At 39.4% G+C, this 17,237-nt stretch overlaps 1 protein-coding gene across 1 annotated transcript in view; it reads right to left on the bottom strand.

Annotated features, from left to right (window-relative positions):
- Positions 1 to 16,194, bottom strand: part of KCNJ6 (potassium voltage-gated channel subfamily J member 6) — a 61,331-nt gene extending 45,137 nt beyond the window's left edge. Inside the window, exon 1 of the mRNA XM_024198372.2 lies at positions 15,282 to 16,194. Coding sequence (XP_024054140.1) covers positions 15,282 to 16,179 — 898 coding nt within the window. The 5' untranslated portion in view covers positions 16,180 to 16,194. The remainder of the gene's footprint in view (positions 1 to 15,281) is intronic.
- Positions 16,195 to 17,237: the final 1,043 nt, after the last annotated feature.

Genomic DNA, 17,237 nt, shown 5'->3' with positions numbered 1-17,237 from the left:
GATTTAAAAAAAAATTTTTTTTTATACCAGCTCTAGAGATTGATGAATCACTTGGAAAATGAGGGGAGAAAGTTTTCTTAGGCCGTGTCTGTATTCAGAATTGCATCATTTTAAGTAAAAAAAAAAAATAAAAAATTAAAATTAAACTATTGCAAAACACAATAAAGTATAAATTTTTAATGTGACTTAATCCTGTTATATATTGATTTATCTTAAATCTGTTGGTTACCAAGCTAAACTAAATCAATATAAACCAGATTTAAATTGAATTGAATAGCCACACTGTTTTGCACCAGTTTAACCAAATCTGTTCAGCATTACATGTTTAGTTAAACTAGTGCAGCTATATAGACAAGCACACACTGAGGGCTAAGGTGCAGATTCTCTCCTAAATTTGGGAATGGTAGACCGGAGCAGCCAGCATATAGGCTTCTTGGGCCTTCCTGTAAGCAAATAGAACACCCATAGACCCTCAGAAAACTAGACCTGACTGAATGAAGTGGGCCCTGAGGTTGCCTCTTAAAGCACCAATGTCAAAGTGGAAGATACATTGCCTAGTCTCTCTCAGAAGAGACAGACCCTTCTGCCCACCCTTGCAACAAGAAAACACAGCAGGATGGGGAAAGCAGCAGTTGTGTAAAAGTGCTGGTCTCTGTTCCTGAGGAAAAATGAGATTTGTGTTGCTTAGCAGCCAGACTGCCTGACCACTCAGGAAATGGCTTTTCCAGCTGAAAAATGGCCCTCTTAAACTAAGCCATAAACTTTTCTGAAGATGCTCAGATTAACTTACTTGGGCTTTAACGTCAAACAGTAAATGACCTACTTAATTAGCCTGATTGTTTCATGACGATTTAGGAAACCCTAATTTGGATTACGGCTATACCCCCAAAATATTCTCACATTGGAGCTCTTGATAGTCCTCTTCATTCAGAAAGAAGGAACTTGTTTAACTATTTTGTAGACCTACAGTTTGGAAGATGTCTATAAATTTACCGCAAACCACAATCCATGTGAGTGAACTCCTATGAATGTTGGTAGGAATTGCAGACCTGGATCCCGAGCAGTGTATAACTCACAGAATGTAAACAACTCCATTCATGTACCATGAAAACAAAACTAATACCTGTTAAAGTCTCAGGTCCAGATTAATTTTGGCTCTTTCTTGCTGTTTTGCACCTTTCTGGTGATGCAAAGCAGCTGTAAACGCATTGTGACCAGCCCGTTAAGCTGGGTTTATGGCTGCTTATGTTATCAGAGTGGCGCAAAGCAGCCAGACTATACTGGTGAATCTGATCCTCAGTTTGCTTCTGTGTGTTTTAAATGCCATAGTATAATTTTTGAGTCTATGAGGTTCATTGTAATTCTGCAGTTTTTCTTTGCTCTAACCTCCGGAGAACTCTTGTGTGGTGGCCTCACGAAACCCAGAAGCAATGCCATAAAGGGAGTTTCTAGTGCTGGTAACTGTCCCTTTGGATATGAAAAGGACACACAAAAAAGCTGGGCCCTTTTAACATATTTCAGATGCCCTGTGGGATTAACTGCAGTCCATAGCCTTGTCCTTTTTAGTCTGCCAAATTCTTATCTTGAATTTACAGTATGCCTGACATCTGTATTTGCTATTTCTTTTATATTTTCTGTCACTTCTGCCCTCATAGCAGAATTCTGTTAAATTCTGAATGAAAACTTTTTGCTGAGGTTGAATGTGAAGAACAACATACTAACAACATGCACTAATGCAATTACCTGTGATTTTAGAGAGAACCTAACGCTATTAGTAAAGTTTGTTGTAACTGATGCTGACAGACTAGGGGCCAGCTCATGCCAGAGCCCCAGGCCAATTCACTTGTGTATTAGTATAGCTCAAAGTGATTGTTAAATGTATACAAGTGTACTTGGTGTTTAAACTTCATGAAAACTAGTGGGATGTTTCTAGCATTGTTTTCAATTATCTGCATCCCATTATAGTGTAGTAGCAAACATTTACATTGTGTATACCCTGTAACTAAATAACCCATCAAAGGAGAAAGAAACCTTGTGAAATGCAAATGAAGAACTTTAACAGAAAAGTGCTAATTTCTGAGCAAGTGGTCATTGTGTGTGATGATCGGAGGTCAAAGACTCAAAATGCATTCCTCACTCTCTGTCATCAAAGGAAAAGCCCACGTGGCTAGTGACCCAGTCAGCTTGTTTTCTGTGAGAAGAAGCTATAAGTATGGATTCAGGGAAAGATCCTGGATCTCTGGACTGTTTGGACTCTTATAGGGAAGTGTACCAGATACAAAGCCGAGATCCCCACAGAGAATATGGGTACAATGAAAAGACTTTTGGGAAACTGGCAGTTTATTACATCACTGCCGCCATTTGTAATTACAAACTGTGACTCATCTGTGCATATCTTTTACCTGCTTTAACCTCTCAATAACTCTTATTTCCTTTTCTTAGCTAATAAACCTTTAGTTAGTTTACTATAGAATTGGCTACCAGCGTTGTCTTTGGTGTAAGATCTAGAGTACCAATTGATCTGGGGTAAGTGACTGTTCTCTTGGGACTGGGAGCAACCTGATGTGGTGTGATTTTAGTTTTAAGTGACCTTTTATCACAAAGTCCAGCTTTCTGGATGGCAAGGTAGACTGGAGAGTCTAAGCGGGCTGTCTGTGACTCCATGGTAAGACTGATACAGTAATCCAGGAGTTTACATTTGTCACTGGTGTGGTGAAATCTAATTATACAACACACCACCAGCTTGGGGTGCTGCCTTGTTTTCCAACAATAGGCACTCACAGTTGTGAGCCTCTCCAGACAGACAGCATGACAGTAGCATGGTTATCCTTCAATGCAGTTTAATAAGATGGTATATCCGAAAAGAAATATTAAAACTGAAGACAACTGAGGACCAAAGGGAAAAGTAAAAGAACCTCATCTATCCACCGGAGTTGCCTTTGCCAGCAAGATTTCTCAGAGACTTGCATAGCAGGGTATTTAAGTGTGTTTGACATCTGAACATCTATTGAACTCTATTGAATGAGCTAATTAATCTAAAAGATCAAGTTCATTTAAATAAAAACTCTGGAGGGTGTAATCCGGCCCCAATCGAAGTCAATAGGACCATGATTTCATCCCAGTTGTTCATAAGAGCCACATTCTCCAAAGGGAAAAACTTAAAGTAACAGAAAGCAAAAGATCAAAATGAGACTGAATGAACAAAACAATCATTTCCAAAATCAGCTGTTCCAATTCAGACTCTCCATTTTAATTGGTCAAAGATCAAAGACACAAGGATAATAAATGTATATACTAGTAGATAACTATAAAGGTCCTTGGAATTCAAAAGGGGCTTGATTCTTCAGCACTGCTTCTCAGGAGGACTCAGAACGGCTGTCTCTGATCTGCAGGCAAAAATGTTCACTGATTAACTTATTCCCAAGGAGTTAGGAGTGAAGAAGCCCTTGACCTGTGTGATGCATGTGTACGCTTTGGCACAGGTCATCCCTTCTGCTTTTGAAAGCGGAGATGACTGAGATCTAGCGAATCTCTTCTGAGGGACAGGGAAAGCAGCTCAGTGCCATCACCCTATCCTTCCCTGGCCCCTGCAGAAGTCCCTCTGTTGAAGTTCCATGCTGTGTTGAGATGGGGCTGGAGGTGAATCTGAGGATCCAAGATCTCTCTGGAACATCATCCTCAGTGGACCCCTTGGATTTCCGTTAAGAAATGGAAATGTCGCAGCTTAAATGAGATTAACTCCTGCTGGGTCCACTCAGTGTCTGATACTGAGCAGTGGTAGGAGAACCCAGCCAATGGTGGCATTGACCCATGATATCCAGGGTGAGGGAGCCAGCAGAGCCATGCAGAGGGCTCAGCTACTTTTCTTGTATCTGTGGATGTGGAGATGCCCATTCTGCAACTCCCCAAAGCTCTTCCAGCTGAGGAGGGGTGGGGTCAGTTTCTTGAAACTGTGAAGTACTTTCAGTCCCCAGTGGCCCTTTCCCATGTGTTTCTCCATGAGAGAAGGTGATATAGCCCTTTGTTAGGTAACACTTTTAAACTGTGACAGTTAAAGGTAAATTGCAAACTGGAATTTTGGGTTCCCTAAACAGACTGTAGCGATGCACTGTGCGCCTGTGATGCCACCATTAACATGAAGCATGATTATGGGCCTGGCCTAGTGACATGGAGACAGAAGCAAAATCAGCCAGAGAGACCCAGGTTTTAGAACAACTTTGTGATCCTCATTTACTCTGCTTGTGGGTATCATGTGGATCATGGAGGTGACCTATTTGGTCTCAGAGTGATAGGGCATAGAAGAGCAGACTGTTTGAGTTGCTCTGCTTCATGCTATGTGCTCTAAAGTGCCAGCCATGGAGCAGCATTGACAGCAGATTAGGGCCAGTGGAAAGCAGTCCTTGTTGCTTTTGTACAGGTTTTGAAATCCCAGTATTGTCTTAGTTATGAGCTCAAATCTACCAATAAAGGTCTCTCGGCCAAATGAAACAAAAAGAGAAGCTCCTCTACTGACAATATGTTGTTGCTAGGGCTGTCAATTAATCACGGTTAACTCATGCAATTAACTCAAAAAAATAAATCGCAATTAAACAAATTAATTGGGATTAATCACAGTTTTAATCACACTGTTAAACAACAATAGAATACCAATTGAAATGTAGTAAATATTTTTGGATGTTTTTCTACATTTTCAAATATATTTCAATTACAACACAGAGTACAAAGTGTACAGTGCTCACTTTATATTATTTTTATTACACATATTTGCACTGTAAAAATGATAAAAGAAATAGTATTTTTCAATTCCCCTCATACAAGGACTGTAGAGCAATCTCTTTATCGTGAAAGTGCAATTTACAACTGTAGATTTTTTTGTTACATAATTGCACTAAAAAAGAAAGCAATATAAAACTTTAGAGCCTACAAGTCCACTCAGTCCTACTTCTTGTTCAGCTAATCGCTCAGACAAACAAATTTGTTTACAATTACAGGACATAATGCTGTCTGCTTCTTATTTATAATATCACCTGAATGTGAGAACAGAACATGCTTCTATGCTGACGACCCTTGTTAAAAAAATAATGCATTAATTAAATTTGTGACTGAACTCCTTGGGGGAGAATTGTATGTCTCCTGCTCTGTGTTTTACCCACATTCTGCCATATATTTCATGTTATAGCAGTCTCGGATGATGACCCAGCACATGTTCATTTTAAGAACACTTTCACTGCAGATTTGACAAAACGCAAAGAAGATACCAATGTGAGATTTCTAAAGATAGCTATAGCAATTGACCCAAAGTTTAAGAATCTGAAGTGCCTTCCAAAATCTGAGAGAGATGAGGTGTCGAACATGCTTTCAGAAGTCTTAAAAGAGCAACACTCTGATGTGGCAACTACAGAACCCGAATTACCAGAAAAGAAAATCAACCTTCTGCTGGTGGCATCTGACTCAGATGTTGAAAATTAACATGTGTCGGTCCGCATTGTTTTGGATTGTTATCGAACAGAACCTGTCATCATCATGGATGCATGTCCTCTGGAATGGTGGTTGAAGCATGAAGGGACATATAAATCTTTAGCGCATCTGGCACATAAATATCTTGCGATGCCGGCTACAACATTGGCATGTGAATGCCCGTTCTCACTTTCAAGTGACATTGTCAACAAGAAACAGGCAGCATTATCTCCTGCAAATACAAACAAACTTGATTGTCTGAGTGATTAGTTGTACAAGAAGTAGGACTGAGTGGACTTGCAGGCTCTAAAGTTTTACATTGTTTTATTTTTGAGTGACGTTATTGTTTGTATATAATTCTACAACTGTAAGTTCAACTTTTATGATAAAGAGATTGCACTACAGTACTTGTAATGGGGGAATTGAAATACTATTTCTTTGTTTTTTACAATGCAAATATTTGTAATACAAATAAATATAAAGTGAGCACTGTACACTTTTGTATTCTGTGTTGTAATTGAAATCGATATATTTGAAAATGCAGGAAACATCCAAAAATATTTAAATAAATGGTATTCCTTTTTTGTTTAACAGCGTGATTAATCGTGTTTAATTTTTTTAACCGCTGATTAATTGTGATTAATTTTTTTAATTGCTTGACAGCCTTAGCTGTTGCTTTGTTTTGAATATCATTAAATAACAGCCATGTGACAGACTGGCCATATCATGTAATATCCTGAACAAACCTTATGGAATTAAGACAAACTTTATTGAATTAGGGTTAATACCTTTAGGGTGCATTGTATTAAAAATGCCGTTGTGTATGTGTTGTGGCATTGTATGTACCTTCTCTAGTAGGAAGGGAGGATGCTATCAGCCTTTGAAGCCACCCCCTGGGGAGATATATGTATACTAGTGTTATGTAGGGCCAGGGAAGGTTAAACAATGACCTGTAAGCAACCCTTAAGGACATATCAGAAGGGTATTACAATGGCAAACAGGGCCATTCTTGTTGTAGATAGTTATCAAAGCCTTGTTAAATAGACTAGAATCTAACCCATTTGCTGGTATTTTTAGAGAATCAAAGAGTAAGTGCTAAATGTGTCTCTGTTTACTTGCCTAGAACTCTAACAATGTGATCTAATTAGCTTGTAAATGCTAAATCCTGTTTCTTTCTTATAATACTTCATTACTGTATTCTATTGACTGGGAGATCAAAAGTGGATATTATCATTTAGATGGGATGGGTGGTGTCCTAATCTCTCCTCAAAGCTTGTAATTCCACATAGTAAACCACCTGTGAACTATCCTGATAGTTTGAATGGCTATTGCTAAAGGTATTGTCCGAGAAAGAACTAATTGAACAGAGATCACAAACTGTTGGCTCGCTTTAATCAAAGCCCACCTGGTAGAGTTGCTTGTCATTGCCCAGCCTGCTTCAACTATAAAGGAAGCCTCCGGGCTGATCCTTTTCATCTCACGTCTGCTTAAATTTTAATAGGGAAGGTCTAAGCCATAGGACCGAGGCCTCCAGGCAGTTGCCTGGATTATCCTGGAACTGTCATGGAAAAACTCTAACAGACTCTACACCTGAAATGCCTATTGGACTATAACCTATCGAATTGATTCCAGAGAGACTTTCACAAGCCAGCAGCTATAACATCACTGCTATGATCCTGATCTATGGACGTTGAAAGTCATTTGTATGTATATTGATCCTGTAACCATTTATATCTCTCTTCTTTCTTTTTCCTTTTATTAATAAAGCTTAAATTTAGTTATCAAGGACTGGCTGTAAGCATGTATTTGAGTAAGATCTCAAATATTCATTGACCTGTGGAGTAATGTGTCTGATCCTTTGGGATTGGAAGAACTTGGTTTATGGTGAATAGGGTTTTTAATAACCTCTTAATAACCTTTTAATAACATGATCAGTTGTCCAGATGGGAACCAAAGGCTGGGCTGTCTACAGGGGACTATGGTTTTGGCTTCTTGTTAACCACATGGTAAGGCAGTTTTGATACTGGTTGCTGAATCTAATTATAGTGTAATCTGCCAGTTTTGGGAATATCTGCTCCATTTCTCACAGCCTGCCCTGACTGTGGCATTCTCAGTGTGGCCCAACCAGGCATAACGGTCACTAGTTCAAACTGGATTCTCCAGAGGCCAAGATACAAAGAAAAGACTTTTGGATAAAAGCCTGGATTTTAAGATGACTCATGTCCTTCCTAATCCAGCAAACGGACAGGACCCCTGGTCCACGGAGGGCTGCTGTCCTTAGGGGAGGATAGGAAGGACTGGGCTTACTAAGGCCTCATAAAACAAAGTGATTGCTATGAGCTGAAGCTCTGATGAACTTGTAACCACAAAGAACCCCATAGTCTGGACTGATGCCAGGTAAACTCATTAGCCTGCATGTACATTCTTTTATTGTTTCTAACATTTTCTTTGTAATGCTTTTTACCTTAAGAATAAAGTATGCTTGCCTAGAAATAGCTGTGTGGGTAACTTGTATCTATAGCAATCACTCTGCTATCAGTCTCTGAGGAGAAAGCAAGTGGGTCTGTTTAGGGCAGGCAGACTCTCTTTGCTGGGAAATACCAGTGAAGGGTGGGAACTGTGCAGCCTGGACATATCCTGGTCTGAAGAGAGTGAGACGTGGGTCTCCACCCAAGAGAGGCAACAGCTGGGGAGCTAGAAGCCTGAGAGTAGTTGCCCTGACTGGACCACTGAGAGGACATACAGGTGTAGTTGCCTGAACTGTGACAATCCAATCTACTATAAAGAAAGTACTAGCTCATTTGAAGTAGAAAGTTGGTTTTCCGCAAAGCTAGTCTGCAGAAGTCTAGTTCTTCTGCCTGGCTGTCTTTGACACATGAGTAGCTGTTTAAGTCTGAACATTATAATTGCACTGATAGCTTGATGAGAGCCTTCCATGGATTGCTGGATTACTGGGAGAGAGGAGTTGTTGCTCTAGCTGCAGTTGTTAGAATTGGGTGGCTAACTGGTGAGACAGGTGTTTCCAATTAAAGAAATGGATAATCGCCCAGAATTGAACAAGAGAAGGGAAAATGTTTGAATAGTACAAATAATATTTAGAGGATGCAGCTATTAAACAAAATGCAGTTCCTGCTTTACTCCAGTGAGGGTAATTTAGACTTACTCCGCAACATTTTGGCTGATATTTTCATAACCAGAGTCTAAGTTTCATATGAACCTTTTGTCTTCTTTTCTAGCCATTTTGGATGTTACTTTGATTAGAAAACTTTGGTTACTCTGGTAGTGTGTTCATTAAAGTATCCATTTAAATCTAATAGTCTCCTAAGCCAAACAGACTAGTTCTTTCCACCTGCTAAGGAAGCTCCTTAAAAGAAACATCACTTGAAATGAGAATGACTGTGGACCTTGCAGCATTCAGAATACAATGCAACTCCTCCTATCTCCCAAACACAGGCTGACCCACTCCACCACACACCAGCATTCCTCATTCTCTGTATTTAATAATTGCCCCAAACAAACAAAAATGCCAGCAAGGAAAGTTAAAGATACTGTTGTCATTTGTACTCTTGGCAGGGGCTCAGCTACTATAGTGAAGGGGGTATAAGGGTGATAGAACACAAACACCAGGCGAGACTATAAAAACGATAGCTTAGAATTGAAACGGAAGAAATACCAAAGACTGTACATCTTTTGTATTCCATCCCTTCCTGAGAGGCTGGTGAGCCAACCCAGAATTGAAACTAGTTCAGTCCTAATTCTATTTGGAATGTATTTCAAGCAAATAAACTTTGGTCACACCATGGGGGCACTACAGTATGATCTATTTCCACCTATTTCCATAATCTATTTCTATTTCCTTTGGAGAGGCTTGGCTGTAAGCAATTCTGATTCCTTTCCCCTCTGTCACCTCCATCCCCTTAAGAAGTAATTTAAGAACATAAACATTGCTTCTTTGAAGAGCAATAGGAAAATTTGGCCCAAAACCTGTAAACCAAGCAAGGCTTATTTGAAAAGAGAAGAGTCTGAGAGATGCTGTGAAGGCTAGAATTGCTAATATCCATTTCAAACGGAGGCATTTGTTAGGATAGGGCAATCATAAGGGGGGAAGTATGGCAACCGATTAGTGTGGAAGCAAAAAGACAATAAATCATTCAATCAACAGGGCTGTAGTTAAGAGCACACACAGCTTTCTACCATGTGTGCTTAGCCAATAGTCTCATTTGCTATATAAAGAACATTTTATGTGCACATTTGACTGCTTTTCACACACATTTTCTATAGCTAGTGAGCATGTTTGTTTATGTATCTATAAACCCTTCTGCAAATATTGGTCTCAAGCTGTCCATGTGTCAGAAATATAAATGAGTTCTATTACAAATATATTTGTATCATTCTCCATATGAACCCAAAGATGTTTATATAACTTTGCCATGCAATTTCCTGTGTTGCCTTTTATTTTTAACACACAAAAAACGTTTATAATAGCTACTGTCTCACTTTTCATTTTCACAAGGGGGGAATTGCCATTGTGTTTTCTAGTGCCCCCCTCCGCCCCGCCCCTGTGGTCACATAATAATGCATGTAGGTTATTAGTGTTGGTGCCCATGTTTTGTGTCTCACTAAATAGTTGCCTTCTCCAGAAGGCAAAGGGTTTAAACCTTCAAAAGCATTTTTGGGGCTTGTAAAAAGAAGAACAGCCACAGTAAAGTTTTAAAAGTTTGTTTAAATATAATCCCTGTCCCCACCAACCCAATTAAGCAGCCTAGTATTACCTTTTAGACATGCTCCTCTAGCAGATAGATTTGAGGCTCTTTGGATCTAAAAAATCTACCCAAGTCCTACGTGGAAAACAGACGCTCCAAATAGGAGTTCTGGTTCATATTCAGTCACAGTAAAAATGTTCATAGTGTTAAAAAAAAAAAAGTCTCTAATTCTTCTGTAAAATAATATACAATCAATGGTGACATTTTAATATAAACCAGAATTATGACCTGTTGGCTAATATTAATCAGTGATAACCCAAATTGTCTGCATCATGCAAGTTGTGTTCCTACCAGATGGCTTGTCTATGCCAGAGACAGGAAGGAAAATAGAGTGTGTATTCCCCCTTCAAAGTGGAGCTCTCCTTTAAGGCACATGGGAACATTACATTCTGCTTCCATAGGACTGTACGAACATGGGCCAGATCCTCCGTAGTGGAGTAGCCACAGTGTACCATGCCACCAGTGTAATCTGGGATCCTAAAAGTGGCTTAACTGGCGCAGGAAGGATCACCTCCCTAATCTTGTAGTGATATGGAATTGACATAGGCACTCTTATGCCTCACCCATCCCCACTTGCTCTCAGCACTGGAGTGAAAAATAGAACATGACCTGTGCAAAGAGGGTATGGCTTGGATGTCACTCAAGTATGCCAGTTCTTGGGTGAATGTGTGGCTCCCTGTAACTGCTGCAGCTCATCACAAGTTAAAGCAAGTCTCAGACTGCTTCAAAAAGGCACAAAGGGACCAGCACTACATAGCACTGCATCAGGAGAGTGCAGAGTTGAACTTTAAACTAGCTTTGCACACCACTCCCCTGGATAGGGCTCCATCCAGGGATCCAGCCCGTACTTTCAACTGCAGTATTTGTACCTGACTAGAATGGGACATCTTAGGCATTTCTGAATACCCTTCTGGGCATGGTAGATTATACTGAGCATTTCTTTTTTAGTCTGAGCATATTTCTGTTGTGTTTTACTCAGTGCTTGGAAACACATGCCAATGAGTGACACTTTTGCAGAAAGATAGTGCTCCATATCATGTGCATTTGTATTGATTGAGATTTTAGGGTATTTGTTAATTTCAAAATACCAAGGTTCCTGTAAAATATTTGTTTTAAACTCCCAAAAGCATTTCTGTTGCTAGTCGTCCCACTGCCATTCTGTCCTGTCCTCTATCTGCATTTCGAGTGGAACACTTAATTATGACAAACTAGGGATGAATTTGCTTAGATATGCTGACATACTCGTGAATCTCTGAAAGGCCTCCTTGTTTTGGGATCTGTTTGTACAATTGCCATCTTTCTACGCTCTGATCAAAATCTTTTGTTACTCAGGCTGTGTCATGTGTAACTAATCTCATTCTCCCTGATCAGCATTTTTCCTGTTCGTTTTTTCTCTCTCGCTGCAGATTATAACAGTCTCTCATTGTGGTGTGCTTCATTTTGCCTCAAATCAGCAGATAATGAACAGTCATATCCTTCAAGTATAAATTCTGAAAGATCTGGGATTCTCAAAGACCCAGTATGGCCGTTCTTATGTAATACTTTGGTACTGAGACACAGCAGGAGACAAGTCACTTTAACATAGATCTACTAAAAGGGAAATGGAAACTGCAGAGCTTTGCACTTTCTGTACTTTGGATTGGCCCAAACCCTTGCATCCAAAACTGAACACACTTTTGCATTATGAAATCTGACATGGTCTTCTCAGCTGGTCTGCTGAGGCAGTGCTGCTGTTTGGTGCCTGTATTCAAATCCTTTGGTTCTATACGAAACCTTAACTAGTTTGGTTTTACTACAATGACTATACTAGTATCAGAGGGGTAGCCATGTTAGTCTGGATCTGTAAAAGCAGCAAAGAGTCCTGTGGCACCTTATAGACCAACAGACGTATTGTAGCATGAGCTTTCGTGGGTGAATACTCACTTCTTCGGATGCATGTCATGCTTTGCTGCAATGACTATACTGTTAATCTAGGCCTTAAAAGTTAGGTCAACATACTTGTGGTGCTCAGTAGGAATGTGATGTGTAGACATGGCCTTAGTCAGTGGTATTTGTATTTGCTCAATAACATCTAATTTTACCACCTGCTTGAGTTCGGCTTTTACTTTCTGTCAGTCTAGTGTGATTTTGCTTGATGCATATATTTTTGACAGCACAAGGGGATCCATATCAATAGGATGTATTAAAGGATCCCAGTCCATTTATCAAGTCATCAAATTATTTAAGAATACCTTTTTGCATCCTGCTCAGTAGACAAGTTATACACTCATTTGATCATCTACATTTACAGACTCATCTTCAGCTCAAGCATCTATGGATCTTTCTGTTTCATCATTTCAAATTCTACCAACAACTATTTGTTCTTCTCTATACATGCCTGTGTGGCATTGCCACATGGGCTCATTTTATTCCTATTAAATGAAACAAGTTTTGTTTGCAGTTTGAACATGCATCAGTCACTAATCATTTTGTGTGAGCTTGCTGTGATTACATTGCATTTAGCCCCACTATCTATTTTGAGATTTGCTTTCTGTTCATTTATTTCCAGTCTCACAGACCAGTTTGCTGTAGGACCTTGCTTTGTAAATGTATTAAGAGACCCAACAAATAATTCTTTGTGTTGTCATTATCAGAGATTTGAGCTCCAGTTGTTTATCCATAATGGATTTTATTTTTATATTTCCTTGCAATATGTGCTGAGCAACATAAGTGAATGAAGCCGTTACTAGCAGGGGCCCTCAGGGTTCAGTTCTTGGTCCAATACTATTCAATATTTTTATCAGTGATATAGATGATGAGATGAAATCTTTTGCTGGTTAAATTTGCAGGTGACATGAAGATTGATGGAGTAGTAAATAATGAGGAGGACAGGTTATTGTTACATAGTGATCTGAATTGCCTGCTTAAATGATCACAATCCTACAAAATGTGTTTCAATACAGATGAATGCAAGGTAATACATATGGGAAAAAAGAAATCAGTCTATGCCTACAGGACGGGAGACTGTCTTGGAAAGCAGAGACTCAGAAAAGGACTTTGGGGGTGTCATTGTAGAACAGGGGTCGGCAACCTTTCAGAAGTGGTGTGCCAAGTCTTCATTTATTCACTCTAATTTAAGGTTTCACGTGCCAGTAACACATTTTAACATTTTTAGAAGGTCTCTCTCTATAAGTCTATATTATATAACTAAACTATTGTTGTATGTAAAGTAAATAAGGTTCCTAAAATGTTTAAGAAGCTTCATTTAAAATTAAATTAAAATGCAAAGCCCCCCGGACCAGTGGCCAGGACCCGGGCAGTGTGAGTGCCACTGAAAATCAGCTCGCGTGCCGCCTTTGGCATGCATGCCATAGGTTGCCTACCCCTGTTGTAGAACAAACTCAACATAAGCCTTCCATGCTATGCTGTGACTAAAAGGGCTAATGCAATCCTTGGATGAAGAAAAAAGAAAATATCAAGTAGAAATAGACAAGTGATCTTGCCTCTGTGTGCAGTACACAGCACTGATGAGACTGCTACTAGAGTACTGTGTCCAGTTCCAGAATACAGTGCCACACTCCAAGAAGGATGTGGAAATACTTGAGAGAGTTCAAAGGAGGTCCACAAAAATGACCCAGCAGCTGGAAAACAAGTCTTTTGATGAGAGGCTTAAGGAGCTCGGTCTATTCAGTTTGTGACAGAGAAGGTTGAGAGGTGACTTGATCACTGCGCATGGTTATTATTTACACATGCAACAGATATCTGACAGTGAGGGGCTTTTCAGTCTTTCAGACAAAGGCATAACAAGATCCAGTGGCTGTAAGCTGAATTTAGATTAATTCAACCTTGAAATAAGATGGAATTTCTAGCAGTGAGAGTAATTAAACATTGGAATAGCTTACCAGGGGAGGTGGTGGACTCTCAGTCTCTTGGGGTCTTTAAAACAAGTTTAGATATCTTCCTAAAAGATATGCCTTTATCCAGTTTCTGGTAACAATTCCATGGCCTGTGTATACAGGATGATGATAGTGGCCCCTTTTGGCCTTAGAGTCTATGAATTTATTGCTTTTATTGAATATGTGACACTGCTCCCCTCATCCTGTATGCCTTTCCATTGTTTATATGCCATGTTGTTGTAGCCATGTTGGTTCCAGGATATTAGAGAGACAAGGTGGGTGAGGTAATAACTTTTATTGGACTAACTTCTGTGGGTGAGAGAGACAAGCTTTCAAGCTACACGGAGCTCTTCTTCAGGTCTGGGAAAGGTACTGAAAATGTCTCGGCTAAATACAAGATTGAACAGATAGGTGTATACAGCTAAAGCTAAACTATTTTAAGGCTTCTGTACACTGCCAGAATGGTATAAAGGGGCCTTAGTGTAAATGAGAATCAAGTCCTTGATATTTTGAATCTAAAGTAAAACCAGTCTAAAAGTTAAAACAAAAGAAATGTTAAAAAATAAAGTGTTAAGTTGAACATATTATCATTTCATATTCGATGCAAACATCTTTTGGGAATTCCATGGTAGAAGTTTGCACATACCAGGCAGTTCTTTTTGCATTACCCATGAATAATTGGGAACAGCAGGTTCTACAGTATTTGCACATTATGTCTAATCAGGGATTCAGATTAGATTTTTACAAAGCATTGTAAAGCAGTTTATCACACTAGGTTCTACAGGCTTGATTTACGCTTGTGATAGAATGATAAATAATGGGATGACATGCTCTGGAAAATTTAGACAGTAATAAATGTTATATCATTTTCAAACCAGATCAGAAACAAATGTAATTTCATTGGGCAGGGTTGAGCACACAATTAAACAGAGCATGCTTTTAATTTTAAACCCAACCGTACTGCTGATGCCTTTTGCAAATGTAATGTCTGCTTCCATTGTTGAAGTAATTCTTTTAAAGTGAGGTGAAAACAAAGGTTTTCTGTGGCACAAGAGGCACCAAATGGAGTATAACGACCAGTCCAATTCAGATTTACTGAATTTTCCCTGCTGAATATAGTTTGTATCTGAAATCAATTTATTTAAAATTAAAATGTATACTTTACACAAAGTATAAGAAACATTACCTGTTGCCTCCACCATGCCTTCTAGAATTACAACAATTTCTAGTTCCTCTTTGGGCAATTGGTCTTTGGAAATCTCCCAGAAAGGACTCTGCTGGTTAATTTCATGGCTGATGATCAGTGGTGAAACCAAAAAGAGACGATCATCCCCTGTGTAATAACCTACGTTGATATCTGTCTGGTTGAGTGGTATAAATTCCCCCTCCTTTGTCTGTTTAGATTTGATCAACTTGGCTCGTATTGATGCCTCCACAATGTGTGAATTCCTAAGGTCCCCTACTCGGAACATCAGGCACAGCTTCCCATCCCGCATGGAAATGACTGCGTTGGTAGAAAAGACCAGGGTTTCTGCCCTCTTCTTGGGCTGGGATATTTTCACAAACATGCAACCAACCATGAAAGCATTGACAATAGAACCTAAAACAGACTGAACTAAAAGCAGAATAATTCCCTCGGGACATTTGTCCGTGATGACCCGATAACCATACCCGATGGTGGTTTCTGTCTCTATTGAGAATAAAAAGGCCGAGACAAACCCATTGAGGTTACTGACACATGGGGTCCATGTACTGTCTCCTATATGTTCCATATCACCTCGGATGTAAGCAATTAGCCACCAGATCATTCCAAAGAAGAGCCACGTCACAGTGTAAACCATGACAAAAATCAAAAGGTTGAACCTCCATTTGAGGTCGACTAAGGTAGTGAAGATATCACTCAGATAACGATAAGTCTCTCTCACGTTCCCATGGTGTACGTTGCATTTCCCATCTTTCCTAACATACCTCTGAATTTTTCTCTTGGTACATACTTTGCTTATGTGTTTTGGAAGATCCTCTCTAGCTTGTTTGGGCAACTTTGGCTGCTGAATCGTGACAGGGCTCTCCACGTCCTGCTCCATTGAGTCTTCTTCAAGTACGCTAGCTGCCATTAAAAAAAAGACGTTAATATTTATGTGTATACAGACAATTGAATAAACACACAACTTCTTTCTGTATTAGCAGTAGGAAACAAGAATTAATTCATTACCTAATAGAAATAACTTTGAAAGGAAACTTTTTCTTATGTCATGGGCTTCCTATCTATTATTTCAGAGATTTGCTCCTGTCTACACCAGTGGTTAAATTCTGCAACACATATTCAAACAAATGTTCTACCCCCTTTTAAAATGTAATACATTTGTACTGCTTATAAGCCAAGAATGATCTTCTGGGACATTATATAAATGAAGAAACAGATCTGCTTTGGGGCTTAAGTCACCAATATGAGCAGAGAAAATGAGCAATTGTTAGACTATTTTTTTTTTAACATTGATACCATTACTAAGGGGAAAAGAATTAAATACATGTAAGTGGTTTTAAAAAACACTTTATTTTCAAAGGAGCCAATTCTGCTCTCATTGACCTCAATAGAAGAAAGATTGGGCCTTAGCATAATATACACCAACAGCAATTCTAACCAATTTCTATACAAAATAGATGTGTTTATACTTAGCCTGGGCAGTCTATGTCCTCCTCTCACTAATGTAAAACACACAGTACTTCAGAAGTTGGTGCCATGGTAGTTCACTTGGGTGAGCACCCCAGAATGAGGCTATTAATCGTAGTGCACCTTCCTTTCTATGGATGTGAGCCCCTAGCCACCTTGAGTGCCTCCCAAATATTTAACAACAGTAACAATCTCTTTCTTTCTCCCCACTTCCTTCCCACCCTTTTGAGAGAAATAGCTTGATTAGTTTATAGGGTTTTTGTTTGTGTGTGAGAATGTGTGGGTGTTGTGTGTGAAAAACTTACTGAGGGAAAGCTAAGTCAAATTAATGAGTTTTGCACTTCATTCAGAGCACTGGGAGACCTGTGGTTATTCTTATCTCTTGTAGGAATGTGTTTCTCGCTCCTGTGTGAGTTACAGCTCCTGCTCTCCCAACAGGGCCGGCTCCAGGCACCAGCTTCTCAAGCAGGT

The sequence above is a fragment of the Terrapene carolina genome, unplaced genomic scaffold (genome assembly GCF_002925995.2).
Source record: "Terrapene carolina triunguis isolate 2854851 unplaced genomic scaffold, T_m_triunguis-2.0 Scaffold30, whole genome shotgun sequence".
NCBI lineage: Eukaryota > Metazoa > Chordata > Testudines > Emydidae > Terrapene > Terrapene triunguis.
Note: the sequence above shows the minus strand (reverse complement) of the source record. Positions and strands in the feature narration are given on the sequence as shown.